The 16971-nt window shown below is 40.7% G+C and overlaps 3 protein-coding genes, 1 long non-coding RNA gene and 2 other non-coding genes across 13 annotated transcripts; 2 read left to right on the top strand and 4 right to left on the bottom strand.

Annotated features, from left to right (window-relative positions):
- Nucleotides 1-839: 839 nt before the first annotated feature.
- On the bottom strand, nucleotides 840-3801 carry LOC149268606 (uncharacterized). The gene is made up of 2 exons (XR_016270629.1): nucleotides 2481-3801; nucleotides 840-1202 (listed from the first exon to the last, which is right to left on the bottom strand). It is a non-coding gene; the product is annotated as an uncharacterized LOC149268606 (long non-coding RNA).
- A 692-nt stretch (nucleotides 3802-4493) lies between these two features.
- Nucleotides 4494-9604, bottom strand: LOC108616986 (uncharacterized). Of its 3 annotated transcripts, none has more exons than XM_089472101.1 (7): nucleotides 9453-9604; nucleotides 8512-8730; nucleotides 7056-7846; nucleotides 6902-6993; nucleotides 5725-6076; nucleotides 5196-5654; nucleotides 4494-5122 (listed from the first exon to the last, which is right to left on the bottom strand). In XM_089472101.1, exons 3-7 carry the CDS (start codon nucleotides 7800-7802, stop codon nucleotides 4985-4987), a joined length of 1788 nt encoding a protein of 595 aa, XP_089328227.1. In that variant the 5' UTR covers nucleotides 7803-7846; nucleotides 8512-8730; nucleotides 9453-9604; the 3' UTR covers nucleotides 4494-4984. The 3 variants fall into 3 exon arrangements, with proteins under 3 accessions (XP_089328227.1, XP_017868073.1, XP_017868074.1); XM_018012584.2 differs by having other exon boundaries at nucleotides 8523-8730; nucleotides 9453-9603; XM_018012585.2 differs by lacking the exon at nucleotides 8512-8730 and having other exon boundaries at nucleotides 9453-9599.
- Nucleotides 9605-9658: 54 nt separating this feature from the next.
- On the top strand, nucleotides 9659-11495 carry Fib (rRNA 2'-O-methyltransferase fibrillarin). Of its 2 annotated transcripts, none has more exons than XM_089472106.1 (3): nucleotides 9659-9801; nucleotides 9964-10373; nucleotides 10639-11495. In XM_089472106.1, the coding sequence occupies exons 1-3, from the start codon at nucleotides 9798-9800 to the stop codon at nucleotides 11218-11220; spliced, it is 996 nt and encodes a 331-aa protein (XP_089328232.1). In that variant the 5' UTR covers nucleotides 9659-9797; the 3' UTR covers nucleotides 11221-11495. The 2 variants fall into 2 exon arrangements, with proteins under 2 accessions (XP_089328232.1, XP_017868081.1); XM_018012592.2 differs by having other exon boundaries at nucleotides 9659-9810.
- A 27-nt stretch (nucleotides 11496-11522) lies between these two features.
- Nucleotides 11523-11604, bottom strand: TRNAS-UGA (transfer RNA serine (anticodon UGA)). The gene has a single exon. It is a non-coding gene; the product is annotated as a tRNA-Ser (tRNA).
- Nucleotides 11605-11770: 166 nt separating this feature from the next.
- Nucleotides 11771-11852, top strand: TRNAS-UGA (transfer RNA serine (anticodon UGA)). The gene has a single exon. It is a non-coding gene; the product is annotated as a tRNA-Ser (tRNA).
- A 69-nt stretch (nucleotides 11853-11921) lies between these two features.
- On the bottom strand, nucleotides 11922-16645 carry l(2)k09913 (transmembrane protein 53-like lethal (2) k09913). 5 transcript variants are annotated; one of them, XM_018012589.2, is made up of 5 exons: nucleotides 16485-16626; nucleotides 15941-16097; nucleotides 15652-15845; nucleotides 12902-13183; nucleotides 11922-12828 (listed from the first exon to the last, which is right to left on the bottom strand). In XM_018012589.2, the coding sequence occupies exons 2-5, from the start codon at nucleotides 16056-16058 to the stop codon at nucleotides 12238-12240; spliced, it is 1185 nt and encodes a 394-aa protein (XP_017868078.1). In that variant the 5' UTR covers nucleotides 16059-16097; nucleotides 16485-16626; the 3' UTR covers nucleotides 11922-12237. The 5 variants fall into 5 exon arrangements, with proteins under 5 accessions (XP_017868078.1, XP_017868079.1, XP_017868080.1 ...); XM_018012590.2 differs by having other exon boundaries at nucleotides 15661-15845; XM_018012591.2 differs by lacking the exons at nucleotides 15652-15845; nucleotides 15941-16097 and having other exon boundaries at nucleotides 16485-16645.
- Nucleotides 16646-16971: the final 326 nt, after the last annotated feature.

Genomic DNA, 16971 nt, shown 5'->3' with positions numbered 1-16971 from the left:
TGTGAAAATCTTTACGTGTGTGCCTAAAGTTTTTTCTTTCTTATTTCTTTTGCTTTTTGCAAGTGTGTGAAATGAGGGTAGATATCAGGTTGAATACTATTTGATTGTTTGAGGTTTTAATTACAGAGAGTGGTTATTTGGAGAAGTTATCGAGCGCATGAGTGGGAGAATGGGAGGCTGCGCTAATACAAAGCTGGAAATTGGCGCAAATTGTGGCTAATCCTTGAAGATGAGACTATCAGACTAGCATAGATTTCACTCAACCAAGGCTGCAAAGTAAATATTGAATAGAGTTATGCTTTCTTATAGTAGTTAAATGTTTAACGGAATTTTAGTTTACATTAAAAAGTTTTAGTTTAATTACAGCAAATGTAAATTTGGTATTGCCTCATATGAAAAGTTGCGACTATATATGTATGTAATTCTACATAGTTATATGATGTTACGTAAGTTCCTTAGCAAAATATTTAAAAATACAATAATATCTTGAACATTATTTTTATCAATTTCAATTTAATATTTTCTTGCTTTAAAAAAAAACTATATTATAAGCGAAATAAAATATTATTTATTTCATCAAACTTATTTTAAAAATAAAATAATAATTTAATAGATAATAGATCAATAAAAAAAAATATGTATGGATTTTATTGTGCAAATTATAAAAATAATCAATGCATACATATGAGAAAAATGATTGATTAATAAAAAAAATAGCAGACAATTAAAGATTTTACAAATTACCTTTTAATAATTATTACAAAAACCTAACTTTATTTATTTTTTAATTTATTTAAAAATATTTATATTTAAAGAACAAATTATTTCTTTACAAAATATTTTAAAAATGTTAAATCAAATTTTTATTATATATTGAACATATTGATTACAGTTTTTACTTGTATATATGTATATAAAAACCTTTGGAGCTAAAATTTAGATAAAAATGCATGTTGGTGGCACAGATTGTGAACCAGTAGTACGTATGTTAGGCGAGTCTAGCAAAACCACAAAAGCTACTCGGTTTAACTTCGTTTCGAACTGCAGCGAATGAGCTAAGCGACCCGCAACCCGCAATTTCCATTCTACATGCATCCTTGCCGCTTCCCTGGCGACCCCGCCCCCTCCCCGCTGATGCACAGTAAGTAAATTGTACAGTTGGCGCAAACGAGTAAAGAAATCGCTCATGCAAAACTGATTGACTGTAACGAAATACAAAAAGCAAAGAACTGTAAAGAGAAACACGAAACTTGTTACAGTCGCTGCTGATTTTAGAGCGCCCGAGTCCCAGACCTCGAGCGCTAAAACCAAAAAAAAAAAAAAAAAAAAAACTGAAAAAACCCACAACAAAAATAGAAAAAGAACAAGTAAGAAAGCTCTAGTCGAGACTGCTCGACTACGAGATCCCCTGAACCCTTGGAGCAATAGATATTTCAATAATTTTTCGCGTCTTTCAGCTTACACAAGAAACACGCACACACACACACACACAGGCACGTACGCACACACAGGCACACATACACACACACGCATACAGACACACATACACACACACATACACAAACACATACACACACAAGCACCCACGCATAAACACGCATGGGCTGCAGTGTGCGCTTACTATGAGAACTTAATAGTTTAATAAGTTTTATGGACGTACGATCTTCATGAAACTTTCAGATTATGATTATAACATGAATATGCATGTAATTGCCAAAGCACAAGTCTCTAGTATTTGAAATACGCTTTTTACAAAAGTGAGGGTGAGGGGGTGAATTTAGAGGTGGGGGGTTAATTTTAACAAAAACCGAAATTGTATAAATTGCATGTAAGCATACATTAAAAATTTGGAGACTCTAGCAATAAAGGTGTAGAAGATATAATTTTATAACTGGTTTTCGATAAGGTTTTTTATCGATAAAAAAAGATCGGGATGAGTTATCGATTTTTAATGATAAACTTGATATGCGCGCTGTAATTACGGACATTCTAAAAAAAATTTGAAGTCTCTAGCTCTTATATCTTCTGAAATCGACGCGTTCATACATACGGACAGACGGACAGACGGACAGACAGACGGACAGGGCCAAATCAACTCAGCTCGTCGCCCTGATCAAGAATATATATACTTTGTGGGGTCTGCCACGCCTCCTTCTGCCTGTTACATACATTTCAACAAAACCATTATACCCTGATTTCCCATTGAAAATGGGTTCAGGGTATAAAAAGAAGGAATACCCATTGCAACATTCCCCGTTATCTTTTCTGCGTTTATTTATGTAGTTTGGCTGTTGCGCCAGTACGTATGCAACGTTTTCATTACTTTTACTTTGTGCTGCAGCGCACCCCAGCAACCAGGGCTGCACAGTCAACCAGATCGCCTAATGTTTAGTATATACCAAGAAATATATTAAGCATCTACACATTCATTCTGCGTATTATCAATTACTAACAGTACAGTTTTAAACTATATTAATTACCTTTAGATTTAGTTGTTATTGATTCTTTTGCAGCCCTGGCTGTAGTCGCTTGATTTTTATTGAAACGAAAATATCGTTGGACGCTGACGTTGTGCACGCCTTTTTGTCGGTTGCACACTTAATTGAAAGGAATTGTTAATTCACAAGTCTCTCTCCCTCTCTCTCTCTCTCTTTCACTCTGGCAGTCGTTCTCTCTCGTTGACGACTGTGTCTCGCTTTGTGCGTGATTGGTCGGCTCAAATGGAGCTTCTTAATGATGACTACCGGCTGCAGGCGACGCGTCGCCTCTGCTCACCCTTTCGCCATGAAGTCGGCGCTTTTTGCGCCTCACTTGTTTTCTCCACTCAAATTCAATTATCACAATTTTTTATTTATACGACTTTTTTGCTGTCCTTCTCTGAGGCTTACGTTATTTTTATCACACATTCGTTGACAATTTACAGCCGCCTACTGATGTTTGCGTATGCGGCCGCCAGGGGGCGTTCCGTTGGCAGCTGTCAACGAATGCGCTGGAGCTTGTGTCGCCTTGTTGATTCCTTGACACTTATTTGTCGTTTTTAGCACATAATAGCATTTTATGCAGATTATACAAGGCTTATAAGTACGCCCATATGTCTGAACATTCTAGGCTCATCTGACACTCCCGCCGCTGCTTAGCCGTAATAATTGTTCACGTTCTAACTGCCTCATCGCCCACCTCTCTCTCTCTCTATCTCTCTCTCTCGGCCTTCTTCTCCATTTCCCTCTCTCACACATGAACGCCTCTTATTGTGGCTTTTAAAACCAATTTGGCGAAATATAAGAAACCTTATGCAATCCCGTACCGACCAACAACCAGGTCAAAACGCTGCTCTAAGATGTGTGTAATTAGACGTGACTTTTCCTCAAGTTTTTCTAGCTTCGCTGGAACACACTGAGGCGAAGCAGAGGAAGAGGGGGTGACGGATGCGGAGAGTCTGCGTGGCTTAAAGCCTTCTTAGCACTCTGTTGTTTCTTAGACATAGGCACACCCTAATTGTACTAGGGCATGGCTGGAGGCGTTCAAGACGGGCAGAGCTACAGATTGAGGTTAGATGCCAAGTGCCAAAGGCAGTTATAGAGAATGAAGTTAAATGTAACTGTACTTAGGACTTTACTGGTAAGTCTTATAAATTGAAGTACAGACAGAATTAAAAGCTGACATAGATGTAGTTAAAATATATATGAAAACTATCTGAACAGAAAATATCTAAACATTTTTAAAGTAAATTCATATTCAGATGGTTTTAATTATTTAGTTAATATATGTATGTGTTCTATCAAAATATTAAAAAAAATAAATAAAATAATAAAACAAATTATTACATTTTTAAATATTATAAATATGTATGTATGTGAATTAATTATCGTTAAAGCAACTTCAACTTTAAAAACTCATTAAAATACAATTAATCAGTTACCTGTTTTCTTACCAAGAGCCCGGTTGAATAGGTCAGCGGAAATCTTTGGCTTTGGTAAACGATGCAAAGTCCTATCGGCACTTCTACATCCGTTACATATTTGTGGAATTGGCATCAGCAGCTTTAGCGCAAATTGAAAGCACGGCAAAATAATTACACATTTTTCTATGTGAATTTTTCAATTTATATGCCGTCAGACTATCCCTGCGTGCATATATATGTATTTATATATATTGTATTATTTCATTTGACGTATCACGACATTGACATCCACGACATATTCCCACTACACCCATAAAACTCAAGTCATAGGCGCTGTGGATTCGTTTATGTATGCAAATTATGTAAATGTCGACCTTGAAGCAAGAGCCTTAGCTTTCAAGAAGTATTCGTTAGAGCTTTCCAAAGCTACAGTTAGCATAGATACTAACCAATGGTGAAAATCTAGAATATGCAAGCTGCTTTACTGAACAGAATGTAAAGTGTTAACAGCAGCTAACAGTTTTAAGCCATTTCTTTATAATTTTACGCAAATACAACATTCAATAAATATATAAATTAAAACACTCTGCAATCATCTTATATTTTCTTTATTATTGATTTTTGTGTATGCTATTAATGCGCTTACAAATGTATCTTGCTGCCTGAAAAAAATAACACGCACACAGTAAACACATATAACTGAAATTTTACAATGCTGTGTATTAAATTTCGATTAAACCCATTTTTATATACTCACATATATACATATACATATATATATACGTAAATGTATATGCATGTATGTATATTTATTTATATACATATAAATATACCAACCATTTGACAGCCTAGATCCGCCAATGATTGACCTACTTATATATATAAATAATATATAAATTATAAGTTATCAATTACAAAAGCTGACGAAATGCATTTCTATACATTCTAAATGTACAAAAAAAAGGTTAAGAAATGAATTGAAATGAAAAAGAAAAAACAAACATAAGAGCGAGAAAAACTAACAGAATGAATGTGGTGAGGGCGAGGTCTGAGGGTCGAGTGGAAACAAATAAGTGCATTTAACTAATTTAAACGCTGAGTAACTGGCAGCTTCTTGCGCCGTCGGCGCAGCTGCTGACTACGATCCCAGTACTCGTAATAGCGTTCCTGTTTTAACCACTCCTGATATTTATACCACCATTCCTCCCATTTGATGTAGTCCTGCAATGAAACGAGAAATTATGTTTAATTGTTTAATTATTATTAAATTATGTGACTGAACTGTTCCGCCCACCTTTAGATCCAAGTCTCTCAAATAGCCGCGACTCTTGTAGTACTCGTAACGCACGCGCACATCATCCCACGACAGCATGCCCGACGGTGCTGTGGTGGCCAACTCCTCGGGAAAGTGGCCAGCCGGCGCCGGCGAGTACGAATAACGACGCGGCGGCGATTCCAGACCCTCCTCGATCATCACCTTAAGCGCACCACCCGCCGAATCTTTGGTAATGCGCATATTCTCCATATTGCTGCGATCGATGCTCCACTGAGCCATCTTGCCAAAGCGCTCAGACAGCGTTAGGCGCGTTGTGGCCGAGAATGAGGGTAATGCTGGGGTCGCCTCATCGCTGTCGGAACCGCCCGAATCATCCGAATCTGATGACGAGTTGGCATTATTGCCACCAGCACCGGCGCTCGTGCTGACCGAATGCTTCTTTCGTTTCTCACCTTCGATTTTGACGCGCGTACGCAACTGTAAACAGCGATGGGTTGAACAGATTGGATTAGTATATTGATTATTCATTTTTATACTCTCAAATTACCTCCTTCTCCTTCTTTTTCTTTTTGGCCTGCGGTGCGGCTGCTGCTGGTGCAGCCGGCTCTGGTGGCTCTGGCGGCCGATGCTTGAGGCGCGGATCCTCTGGCGGCGGTGAATGACGCGACGCGCGACCGACTTTCATATGCACATCCGACGATAGGCCGCGCTCGTGGCTTATGTGCCGCATTTTGGCCTCACGATATTTGTCAATGCTAGCACCACCACGCACCGGCGGCGGCGTTGTGGGCCGTCCATGCAACCGACCATGCGACTCTGGTGGTGGCAGCGGCGGTGGCGCACCGGCGCCCCGATAATGGCCACGTGGCTTAGGCGGCGGAGAACGCGGACCGCGAGAACTGCAAAAGAGAAGAGAGAGAAACCAATTAGCCTTATATACACATATTCTTAAGCTGCGTTATGAGATTAATATATATCTGTCTGTATATCTGCCTCTCTCCCCATCTCTCCGTCTGCCTCTCTGTCTGTCTACCTAACAAGAGCAGGGGACAAAGAAGTACTAGAGATCATTTCAGTTGTCTACATGCCGTAGTTCTATTTGAGTAAAACGAAACCAGAATGCCCTCAGTAGCAGAGAGTGTTCTCATTGGTCGACTCAACATTTAAGCGCGACTCAGACTATGAGTGGGAGTAGCATTTCTTCAGTCGCCCAGGCCTGATGGGAGTCAATCGTGCAGTGCAATATAAGGAATTCAAGTAAAGTAATCGGTTATAAAAGACTTAGAGGAAATACTTGGAAGAAATATTGGAAGAAATACTGAGAGGAAATACTTTTGGAGTGGGCGAGGATTATAACAAAAAACGAAACTCTATACAGTCAAAACTATATTAATAGTGGTATATAGGATATATAGTTTGAAAACTTTCTGCGAGTGGTAAATGCAAAATTACAAGTCTCTAACTTTTACAGCTTCTGATATAGACTCGTTCAATTATTTTCCTTGATTAATCGCAAGAGTCGAATAGTATAACGGAAATTTCTATTAACTTATGCAAATGTTATGCAAACAATTTAATTTACAAGCGCCTTCTGTTTATCTTTTACTAAATTCTATTGTATTTACTTAAGATGTCTTTCAGCGAGTTGATTGATCTCATCCAAGAGCCAAATGGTAATTATTTTATGCGTACAAATTTTATTTATAGCCATTCCAACAACTCACCGAGATCTGTGACGATGACTGGGCGAGCAGAGCGAACAGGAATCATCCGAGCTGCTGCTCATGGAGCTGTTCGAGCGCGAGCGCATCGAATGCTGCAAGCAAATAGAAACAAAATAAATTAATTGAACAATGAATTGTGGTAATTGTTGTTTACCCTTGGCGGTGGCGAAGGCGGACGCTTGGAGCGGGGCAGGATGTGCGCTGAAGCCATACCACGCTTGTCCAAATTTGCGGCCGATGACGAGGGCGGCGGCAGCGGCGGCGACCGACGCCGGCTGAGCGGTGAACGCGACGAGTTTCCCGGCTTGCGGCGCAGCTGAGATGACGACGAGCTGGCAACTGGCTCGGGCGGCGAGCGCGGACGGCCATGGCCGTTGCCCGGACGACGCATCATGTCCGCGGCAGCTGAGCTGCTGCTGCTGTTGTGATGATTGTTGGGCGAGCGGGGCATGCTTCGTGGCGGCATCGGCGGCGAGCGTGGGCGGCCACGCATCGGCGGCGGCCCGTTGTGATGTGGCGATGGTGGCGACATGACGGGCCTGCGATCCATAAACTGCGGCGGCGGCGAGCGGCGACGCGCATGCGCTGACGGCGGCGGCGGTGACAACGGCGGCGATTTGCGCAAACGGGAGCGACTTCGCGAATGCGGCGACCTGGAGCGGCCGTAACGCGCGGACGATGACGCTGACGACGGCGGCGGACCAGCGTTGCCCGGTGCGCCAGGATAACGCGAATAGCTGGCCTGTGCCGAGTCGCGTTCACTTTCCCCGGAGCTGCTTTCGCCCTGAATGTACATTTTCTTGTAGCCGGTGTGGCGCCAGCGATTCGGATCTTTCTCCTCGGCTTCGATCAGTTTCTTGTCCCAGTAATCGTTTGTGGTGTTGGCCCGTGCCTTCTTCATTACGTTATCAATTTCGCGACGCTTGCCAGCGGGTAAAGATGGATCTGTAAATTCACAACATAATTGGAAGCCATTAACAACGAATTCAGAAAATATGTCAATATTTGTTATTGTTATGGTTTTTTTTTTACTCCCGTGTTTTGTTGGTCATTTTTGCATATTGATATGTTGTACTTTGGAAAATACTCTTAAAAGTATATATGGATGAAATAAAATAATATACTCTGTTATTAAGCATTTATAATATAATAAAATATATATATAATATACGTAAACAAAAAAAAAAAATAAATTAAATAAATAAATAAAATTAAAAAAAAAAATTAAAATGTAGGTAACCTGAAATGACTTATAGGGTCTCAAATTGTTTAATTGAACAAATCGACGTAATCCTCTCTAAAAAATCCTTACTCTAAATCCTTTCAAATCCTATTTATTTTGATTTACACTATTTCATGTTTTTAATCTAAAACTGTTGAAATTATACCCACTAAATTTTTTATTTTCGTTGGAGCTTAACTCTATACCGAATTTTAAAATATATACCTTAACTACTGAGATAACTAAATAGCTTAATTTAATCATATTTTGTATTTATTTTTTAATGTTTTGCTACGTGTTGCCGTATATCGATCTGTCGTCGTGTGGTGATGTTTGCCCATTCATTATACCGTGGCCATTATTCGATACATGTGTGTTATCGATATACCTATTAGGTACCTGTTATGCGTGCAGCTGTCGGCTGTCTGTCCATGTGCAGTTTTGGATTCAAATCGGGGCGCCTGCGCGACGCCATTACACGGAGCGTATCGCGCCCTCTTTCGCGCACGTAATATTTGCTTTTCGTTTAATTCGCGCGCAACACTCTCATTATTTTTCTTCTTTCATATATATCATATATCATAAAAATACACACACACACAAATAGCTGCAAATATATTACAATTGAAAAACATGAGAGAAAGAGGCATTAAAAATGGCGTACAATAACAACAAGATCAACATCAACAACAACAATAAGAGATAAAAAACAGTCCCAGCGAGCGTAACAGACGGGGGAACGAGAGCGAGAAGCAACACGCGCGCTTGGCAGCTTATATATAACGGTTGTAACGTAACCAACCCACACTGCGTGTATGAGAGAGGAAAAAATAAAGACAGGGAGGAGAGAGAATGACCGGGTGACGACAAACACAGCTGGATACGTAAGCGAATTCGTGCTACGTGCGCGTCGCGGCTGCCATAACGAACCGAGGCCGTCGTCGTTGCCAAAACAAAATGATTTCAGCTTTTTCAACCCATGCCGCGACATACGCGGCGGCCATGAAGGCCAATTAAATGCAATGTTTCAAAATTCATTTCTATTTCGGCAATGTAGCGACGCGCGCACCGGCATCTCCGCGACTTTTGTTGTGCTCTAGACGCACAGAGCGGCACAGAACACACACACACACACACACGCATTCATACGTATGCATATAAATATATATATATATATATATACTTTTTTCTGTTTTTTTTTTTTTTTGCTTTGTCAGCGACAAATAACCGAAGCCGAAAACCGAACACGAACACGAACCGAAAATAGGCAATTGTTTTGTTTTATACTAATAAAAACGATATTTGCAGGCACTTAACTAATTTGCTTACATTTTTATACGTTTTGCGTGCACGCTTGTATAGTTTATCGTTGAGTTAAAATACACAAATGGCAAACACGGCGCTCAAAACTTTTCTCACAATTTTCATGCGACGGCCATATTTGCGCTGGTAGAAGTGTGACCAAACTTAAAACTACCTAGAATCTCCTACCAACACACAACAATAATCAGGGCTGTTATCTCAGACTGTTACACACTATCGATATATTTATATCGTGCAACCCTACCGCACACACGTGGTTTCTTTTCAACCAGCGTTAAAAGTGTGCCGCGTGCGTCTGTGATTTCGATTTGTTTTAACTTGTATTTAAAATCAAAAGTACAGACACATAAAATGGGTAAGCCAGGTGAGTTACTGAAATGTAACAAGAAGTGAATTGTAGTGCACGGAAAAACAAAAAGTTCCGCCATGAAAACATTGTAAATTGTTAACCTATGAAAGCAATGTGTTTTTGTAATATACATATGAAATTAAATTGAATTAAAATTTTTCTTCATAGGTTTCAGTCCTCGTGGTGGTGGCGGCGGTAGAGGAGGCGGAGGCGGTGGATTCGGTGGTCGCGGCGGCGGCGGCGGTGGACGTGGCGGTGGTGGAGGTCGTGGAGGCTTCGGAGGACGCGGTGGCGGTGGAGGTGGAGGACGTGGTGGCGGTGGAGGTCGTGGCGGCTTCGGTGGACGCGGTGGCGGTGGAGGCCGTGGTGGTGGTGGCCGCGGTGGTGGACGTGGCGCCGGTGGCCGTGGAGGCGGCCGTGGCGGTGGTGCTGGCGGCTTCAAAGGCGGCAAAACCGTCACCATTGAACCACATCGTCATGAAGGCGTGTTCATTGCGCGCGGCAAAGAAGATGCTCTGGTCACACGAAACTTTGTGCCCGGCTCCGAAGTCTACGGCGAGAAGCGAATTTCCGTTGAGGTAGGTAAACAAGGAGATATTCGAGCAGATACTTCATTCTGTCTGTGATGATGTTGTGCAGGGGTACAGAACATGGCATTATGTGGCCATGAGCACGCGCGGCGTCTGACCGCCTGTGTGCACTCCAGGTGCACGTGAAGCAGCTGCGGGCAGCGTCCACGTGTTGCTTAGAACTATAGCACTACTGAGACAGCTCGCACTCCAGCAAGAAGTTGATCCCAAAAGTTGGCCGATTTCTAATGTTTATCTAATCTTTATTTTGCAGACTGGCGGCGAAAAGATTGAGTATCGCGTGTGGAATCCCTTCCGGTCCAAGCTGGCCGCTGCCATTCTTGGCGGCGTTGAAAAAATACACATGCCACCTGGCTCCAAGGTGTTGTACCTGGGCGGCGCATCGGGCACAACGGTGTCGCACGTCTCGGACGTTGTCGGACCCGAGGGTCTGGTATATGCTGTCGAGTTCTCACATCGGTCGGGTCGCGATCTGATAAATGTGGCCAAGAAGCGCACCAACATTATACCCATCATTGAGGATGCTCGGCATCCGCACAAGTATCGTATGCTGGTCGGCATGGTGGACACCATCTTTGCGGATGTGGCGCAGCCAGATCAGGGCCGTATCGTGGCGCTGAATGCGCAACATTTCCTTAAGAACGGCGGTCACTTTGTCATCTCCATCAAGGCGTCCTGCATTGACTCGACGGCGCAACCCGAAGCCGTGTTTGCTGCCGAGGTGAAAAAGATGCAGGCGGACAAACTGAAGCCACAGGAACAGCTGACGCTGGAACCCTATGAACGTGATCATGCTGTTGTCGTGGGCGTTTACCGTCCACCGCCGAAGCAGTGAAGCGACGCAGCATGTGGTTAGGTCTTAGGCTATATACATAATACTTCTATTAATGCAAATAATTGTATTAAGTTTCTTTTTTTAATATACAAACAAACATCAAACAAAGCTTAGTTAAGATTATAAAATGATGAAAACTATTTTTTGTAACAGACGTACAAAATATAACAAAAAAAAAAAAAAACAAAACATGTTTTTAATAACAAATATATACATATGTGGATAAAAAATGAAATGAGTAAACATTGAAACAAGGAAAATAAAAAAAAATAAAATAACTATTTTAACAATAATAGCATATTCGCTGCGGACAGGATTCGAACCTGTGCGGGTAGAACCCAATGGATTTCAAGTCCATCTCCTTAACCACTCGGACACCGCAGCATATGTTGATCTTGGTGTCAAAATATGTATTTAAAAATAGACAGGATACAGCGCCATCTATGAATGCTAATTGAAAGTATTACCTAGCGCCATCTATTGCACGTATACTTTTGAGATACAATATACTGAACAGAATTGTTTGCAATTTGGCGGCGCTTGAATCGGAGCTGCGGTGTCCGAGTGGTTAAGGAGATGGACTTGAAATCCATTGGGTTCTACCCGCACAGGTTCGAATCCTGTCCGCAGCGAATATTTATTTTTTTTATTTTATTTTTTTTTTTATTTATTTCGACAATAAAAGAAACAATTGAGCTTGATTAGTTTTAATTAAATTACTTTATTTAGTGATGCTGGTGGACTCAAAAATAAACATATATCATTTTGCTTGACTGTCGAGCAGATACTAAACAAAGCCGTATATCGCTTAATTCTAAAAATTGTTTGCAGGCAAATTTTGGTATTTCTTTTTTTGATGATTCTGGCACACACACAAACACAGAGGGAACAAAACGTTTAAACTTTAATTCTTATCCACTAGATAAAATCATGAAATCGTCGAAATATTTTATGTTTCTGTTTTTCTTTTAGTTTTAGTTCTTTTTTTTTATCACCCAAATTGAGCGGCGAGACATGTTACAACTTGGCTCGCTTGGCCACGCCCACAGACTCGAGGACACCGCAGCTCTCCAAATGCTGGAAGAGCGTCTCCAAATACTCATCACGATGCTTGATCAAATGGGCCGCATGCTGTGAGCGTTGCCAGCACTTGAAAGTCACCTTTATGTTGGCGCGCTCCCAGTTCTCGCGCACAGCCTGATTGGAGGAAGGCGGGCCGATCGGATCATTCTCGGAGACAAAGAACAGCGCCGGTGCCTTGAGTAGCGTGGAGTGGAACATCTGGCTGGAGCGCATATAATGTATGGTGGCCTGGTTATGGAATGTCTTCAAATGGTACAGGGTATAGTTGCGCAGGGCGCTCTGCATGCGCTCGTTCTTTGGGAATATCGACTTGGGCACGCCCACTGGGATTTCGGTAATGTCCGCGGCACTGTCCCAGATCTGGCAAACGAACCGATCCAATATGCTGCTATATCGTTCCATATCACGCGACATTTGCAACATTATCTCGCCCATTTGATATGCACCCACCGAGAAGCCGTGCATTACAATCGGCGCATACGATTTATTGTTCTCCAGAAATTTTATCGTTTCAGCCGCGACCACCTGAAACAACAAATGGATATTGAGTTTATGGCATGGCATAACAGGTATATACTGCTACTACTGCTATATCTACCTGAGTACCCTTGGCCGGCCAGAGCAGCTGCCAGGGCGTAATGTGCACCACCATCACATCGAAGCCCATTTCCGTGTAGATTTGCGCATATTTCTTCAAATGCTTCTGCTTGGCCATCAGCCAGGCCATCATTAGCACCAGCGGATTTCCAGTGGGCTTCTTGAAGGCCAGCGTCTTGGGATCCACCTCGATGTTCACCTTGTTATTCGTATAGAGCGTCATATTTTTGGTAATATCCTTGGAGGACAAATACCGGCGGTTCTTCAACGGGGCCATGGCGCTCTGTGAAAGCGAAGACAGAAGATTAGTTTTACTCTCGTTCAAATAATATATATAATTTATTAATGAAATACTATTATTATTAAACACTCACAAAACTGAAAAAAACTTTTGCTTTTCAGATATTATTAATTTATTTTATATGCGGAAAATTAACCATTAGCATTTCATTGGAACTTGAAGGTATTTTTGAAAGCTCTATAAATGAAATTAGTTTTAAATTGCAGGAAAGGATCCAATTTATAAAATAAAAAAATTTATCAAAAATATTGCCAATTATAAGACTTTTAACATATTTTCTTTTCTGAGAAAATTAAGTGAAAAACCTTTAACGTTTCAATGTGAATTGAAACGGGTTTCGTTTCTTGCTATACAAAATTTCGGATAGGTCGAGTTGATGCTATCTGCGCGATTAGATAGGCTGGACATTGGCTGGCGGCGGAACGGTATCAGAATTGGCAACTGATTAGCTCTAACCGATTAGATACTACTAAAACCACAAAAAAAAAAAAAAAAAAAAAACAAAAAAAAAATTAAGTCTAGAGTTATTTGTATTCATGCCATGCAAATTAGCAAATGATATAAATAAGAATTTATAGCACTCCCCGGCGGAATTAGCGAGCACAGACATTTGACCTTCAATGTTTGCCAATAAAATAATAATAATGTGAGTAAATCAAGCAACGATTGGATTGATAAGATAAGGCTGATTAAACACATGTAAGTGTTTAGTTTGGGTTAGGCAGGGATTCCTAATCGGTTGATTAGACAACTTTGTATGTGATTTAGTTACCAGGAACTATTTATGGCACTTATTTCAAATGGATATTGAAACTGTTTCGGCGCTCCCTGGAGTAATTTGACTTGACTTTCAGTCACACGCGTTTGGAGAAGACTAAAATATTTTTATATATATATTTTTTAATATTCTGCATAGTATGGCTTAATCCAATCTATCGATAAGACTGTTGCAATTTAGATAAGCAGCATACAAAGTTGTTGTAGGTGGGAATTTAAACAGTTATCAGTCGTCTAATAGATTATACGTCTACCGACTTTTGAGCACAGGGTAAAAGTGGAGAAGAATATGAAGCAGTAGAAAACTCACACGTTTCAGACGCCTATAGATCTTACGTAGTATAATCAATAAGAGGAAAACTAGAACAATTCCAATTATGAATTCCATAATTAGAATTAGTGTATATCCAACACATGTATTTGCAGTTACAAAAGCTTTGGATCGACTGCCGTCTTAAACGAGCTTCAAACATGGTGGGCGAGCGTACACCCGGATTCCAATAGAAATCTGGAAAATGGCATATGTTTCGTGACTGCGCCCGTGAGTGTGTGTGTGTGTGTGCGTATGCTATTCGGGGGATCTGAATTGCCATTGCGGCGGATTGAATTACATTGCGGCATTGGAAGCGGACCCAATCCCCAACCCGCCCCACCCCCATTTGCGTGAGGGAGAGAGCGAGAGCACGACGATCGCTTGAGCTTGGGCCGAAAGCTTGACATTGAGCGCCATTATGATTTATCAGCGCAAAAGTCGCCCCAATTGAGTAAGTGCAAATGTCCGACGATAGAGGTCGCTTTGCATAGGTGCAGCCAAAAAGAAACTTAAGGGTTAAAGGTTGCCCAGTCAACCAAAGAGTCTATAATCATTTGTTGTTGAAGTCAAGCGGCAAATGGGTACGAACTAATTGCATATATTTAAGATTAATTATTTATTTGTTGTTATTCCTGTATATATATGTATTTATGTATGTTTGTTTGCGATTCGCCGGCAAATCATTCAAATGAAAAAGTTAAATCACTTCACGCCGGGAGCAAAGTGCACAAGATTATCATCACAGCTCATTGAGCGAGGCGGTGTAGCTTAACGTTCACGCTAATGATCGTAACGTAATGTATGTTATGTTGTGGCAGGTGCCACTAATGTTAAACCATGTCTGGAATGTAAGCATAATGTTATGTGCGCTGTGCAAAAATGTTGTGGCAGGCGCTGTTAACGTTAAAGCAAATGTGCTAATGGCAAACGCACTGCAAGCGATTTGAACTGTAATCATTGTGTTAGCGCGTCGTGAAATGTTGCGGAAGGTTCTGATAATGTTAAAGAATGCGACTACATTTACAGTACGTGGCTGGCGTATGGGAATGTAAACAATGAAACGTATTCGCTACGTCATGAATGTTATTGTGTTTGCTAATTGTACCGTTAGTTTTGTACTAGAATACAACTGCTAATGCTAATCAATAGCAGCGCACGAACTGCAAATTGTAAATTGAATTAAATGCACATAAATTAATGTTGATTGGCTAACAATTAAAGCAACGCGGAATCAAACCATTGTCCGATTTCACATACGCACATTTCTTACACATTAATATATGCCTAAAACCTTAAAAAATAAATCTATATAAACAAATTTGCATACTTAAATATATGTATGTATATATAATTAGCTTACATGACCCACCAGTTGCGTTTGCAGGCTTGAAAAATTGCGAGTGATCGGCTTTTGCATGCCCTGGCGGCAGTCGGCTAGCGGTCCCTGCAATAGGCCCTTGTCCTTGCCGGCGATGGGGAGTCCGCCGGAGATGCCAAAAAATCTATCCGCATAGACGTTCTCATACGGCACGCCGGATGCACAATTGTTCTGTGCTGTTAATTGTGGATGACATCAGGAGAGATACATACAATATACACTTTTGTATATAAATAAATATATATATATAATATAATCTTAGAGAATTTACCACCAAAGGAGAGGCCCACGGCAAGTGTTGCGGCCGTGCGGCCGGCGGCAAACGGTAGATTTATTGATTTTTTCGCTGCAGTTGCGTAAAATGCAGTGCGAAAGAAATGCGAAGCCATTGTTGCAACGTATTTTGTTTATAGAGAGAACGTGAGGAGCTTTGAAAAAAGAAAGGGCATTTGACAATAACAATTTTTAATTTCTTTATTTCTTTCTCGTTTTATCATTCTGCATGCATCTACGCACCCACACACCTACAGGCACACACAAGCAAGCTTACACACAAATTCACATAAAGCAGACGCACACTTAAGCAAAAATCGCTGCACAAAAAAATGAACTTTGGACCTGCCTGTCGGATGCAGACGAGTTTAATTTAAATTAAATTGATACATCTCTCTTTCTATATATATTCATATTAATATATATATATGCTTGTACGATATCTTGGATACGTATGCGTGTGAGTGCGTATGTTTGTGCGAATGATAGATGCTCTGTAGAGTTTAATGAAGAATAATATAGCACAACTGAAGACTACTTACGCGTTTCAATCGTTTCGGCCAACACTTGCACAATTGTTTACCTTCCCCCGAATGCACACAGAACTTGTCTGGCAACTTAAACAAAAATGAATTGCGCCGCCCGAGTGCGTCTTTGTTGTTCGAAAACAACAAACACTGTGTGCCTCCAATGCGCAGTACGAGAATACCAAAATGATGGCTTATCGATATGTACGGCAAACATGTAATCGATCGTGTACCACATTTGTTGGTACATTCAAATAACGGTAGTATTTTAATGCTGTGCTAATGTATTTCTAGTTAAATAATTTAACATGGTTCAACATTTCTGCGATATGTTTGAAGTTAACTCATAAAATCTTATATGGAACTATTTGTATTATTATTTATTTATTTACTGCAGCTTATTGTCCTTAGCACTAATTATAATTAGGTAAATACCTTTACTGCAATTAAGTTCTGAGATGTATATGGCGAAATATGCTAATAACTTAAGCCATCCAATTAC

Source organism: Drosophila arizonae, chromosome 5 (genome assembly GCF_054131065.1).
Source record: "Drosophila arizonae isolate 15081-1271.41 chromosome 5, UAZ_ARI_1.0, whole genome shotgun sequence".
In the NCBI taxonomy this organism is placed as follows: domain Eukaryota; kingdom Metazoa; phylum Arthropoda; class Insecta; order Diptera; family Drosophilidae; genus Drosophila; species Drosophila arizonae.
Note: the sequence above shows the minus strand (reverse complement) of the source record. Positions and strands in the feature narration are given on the sequence as shown.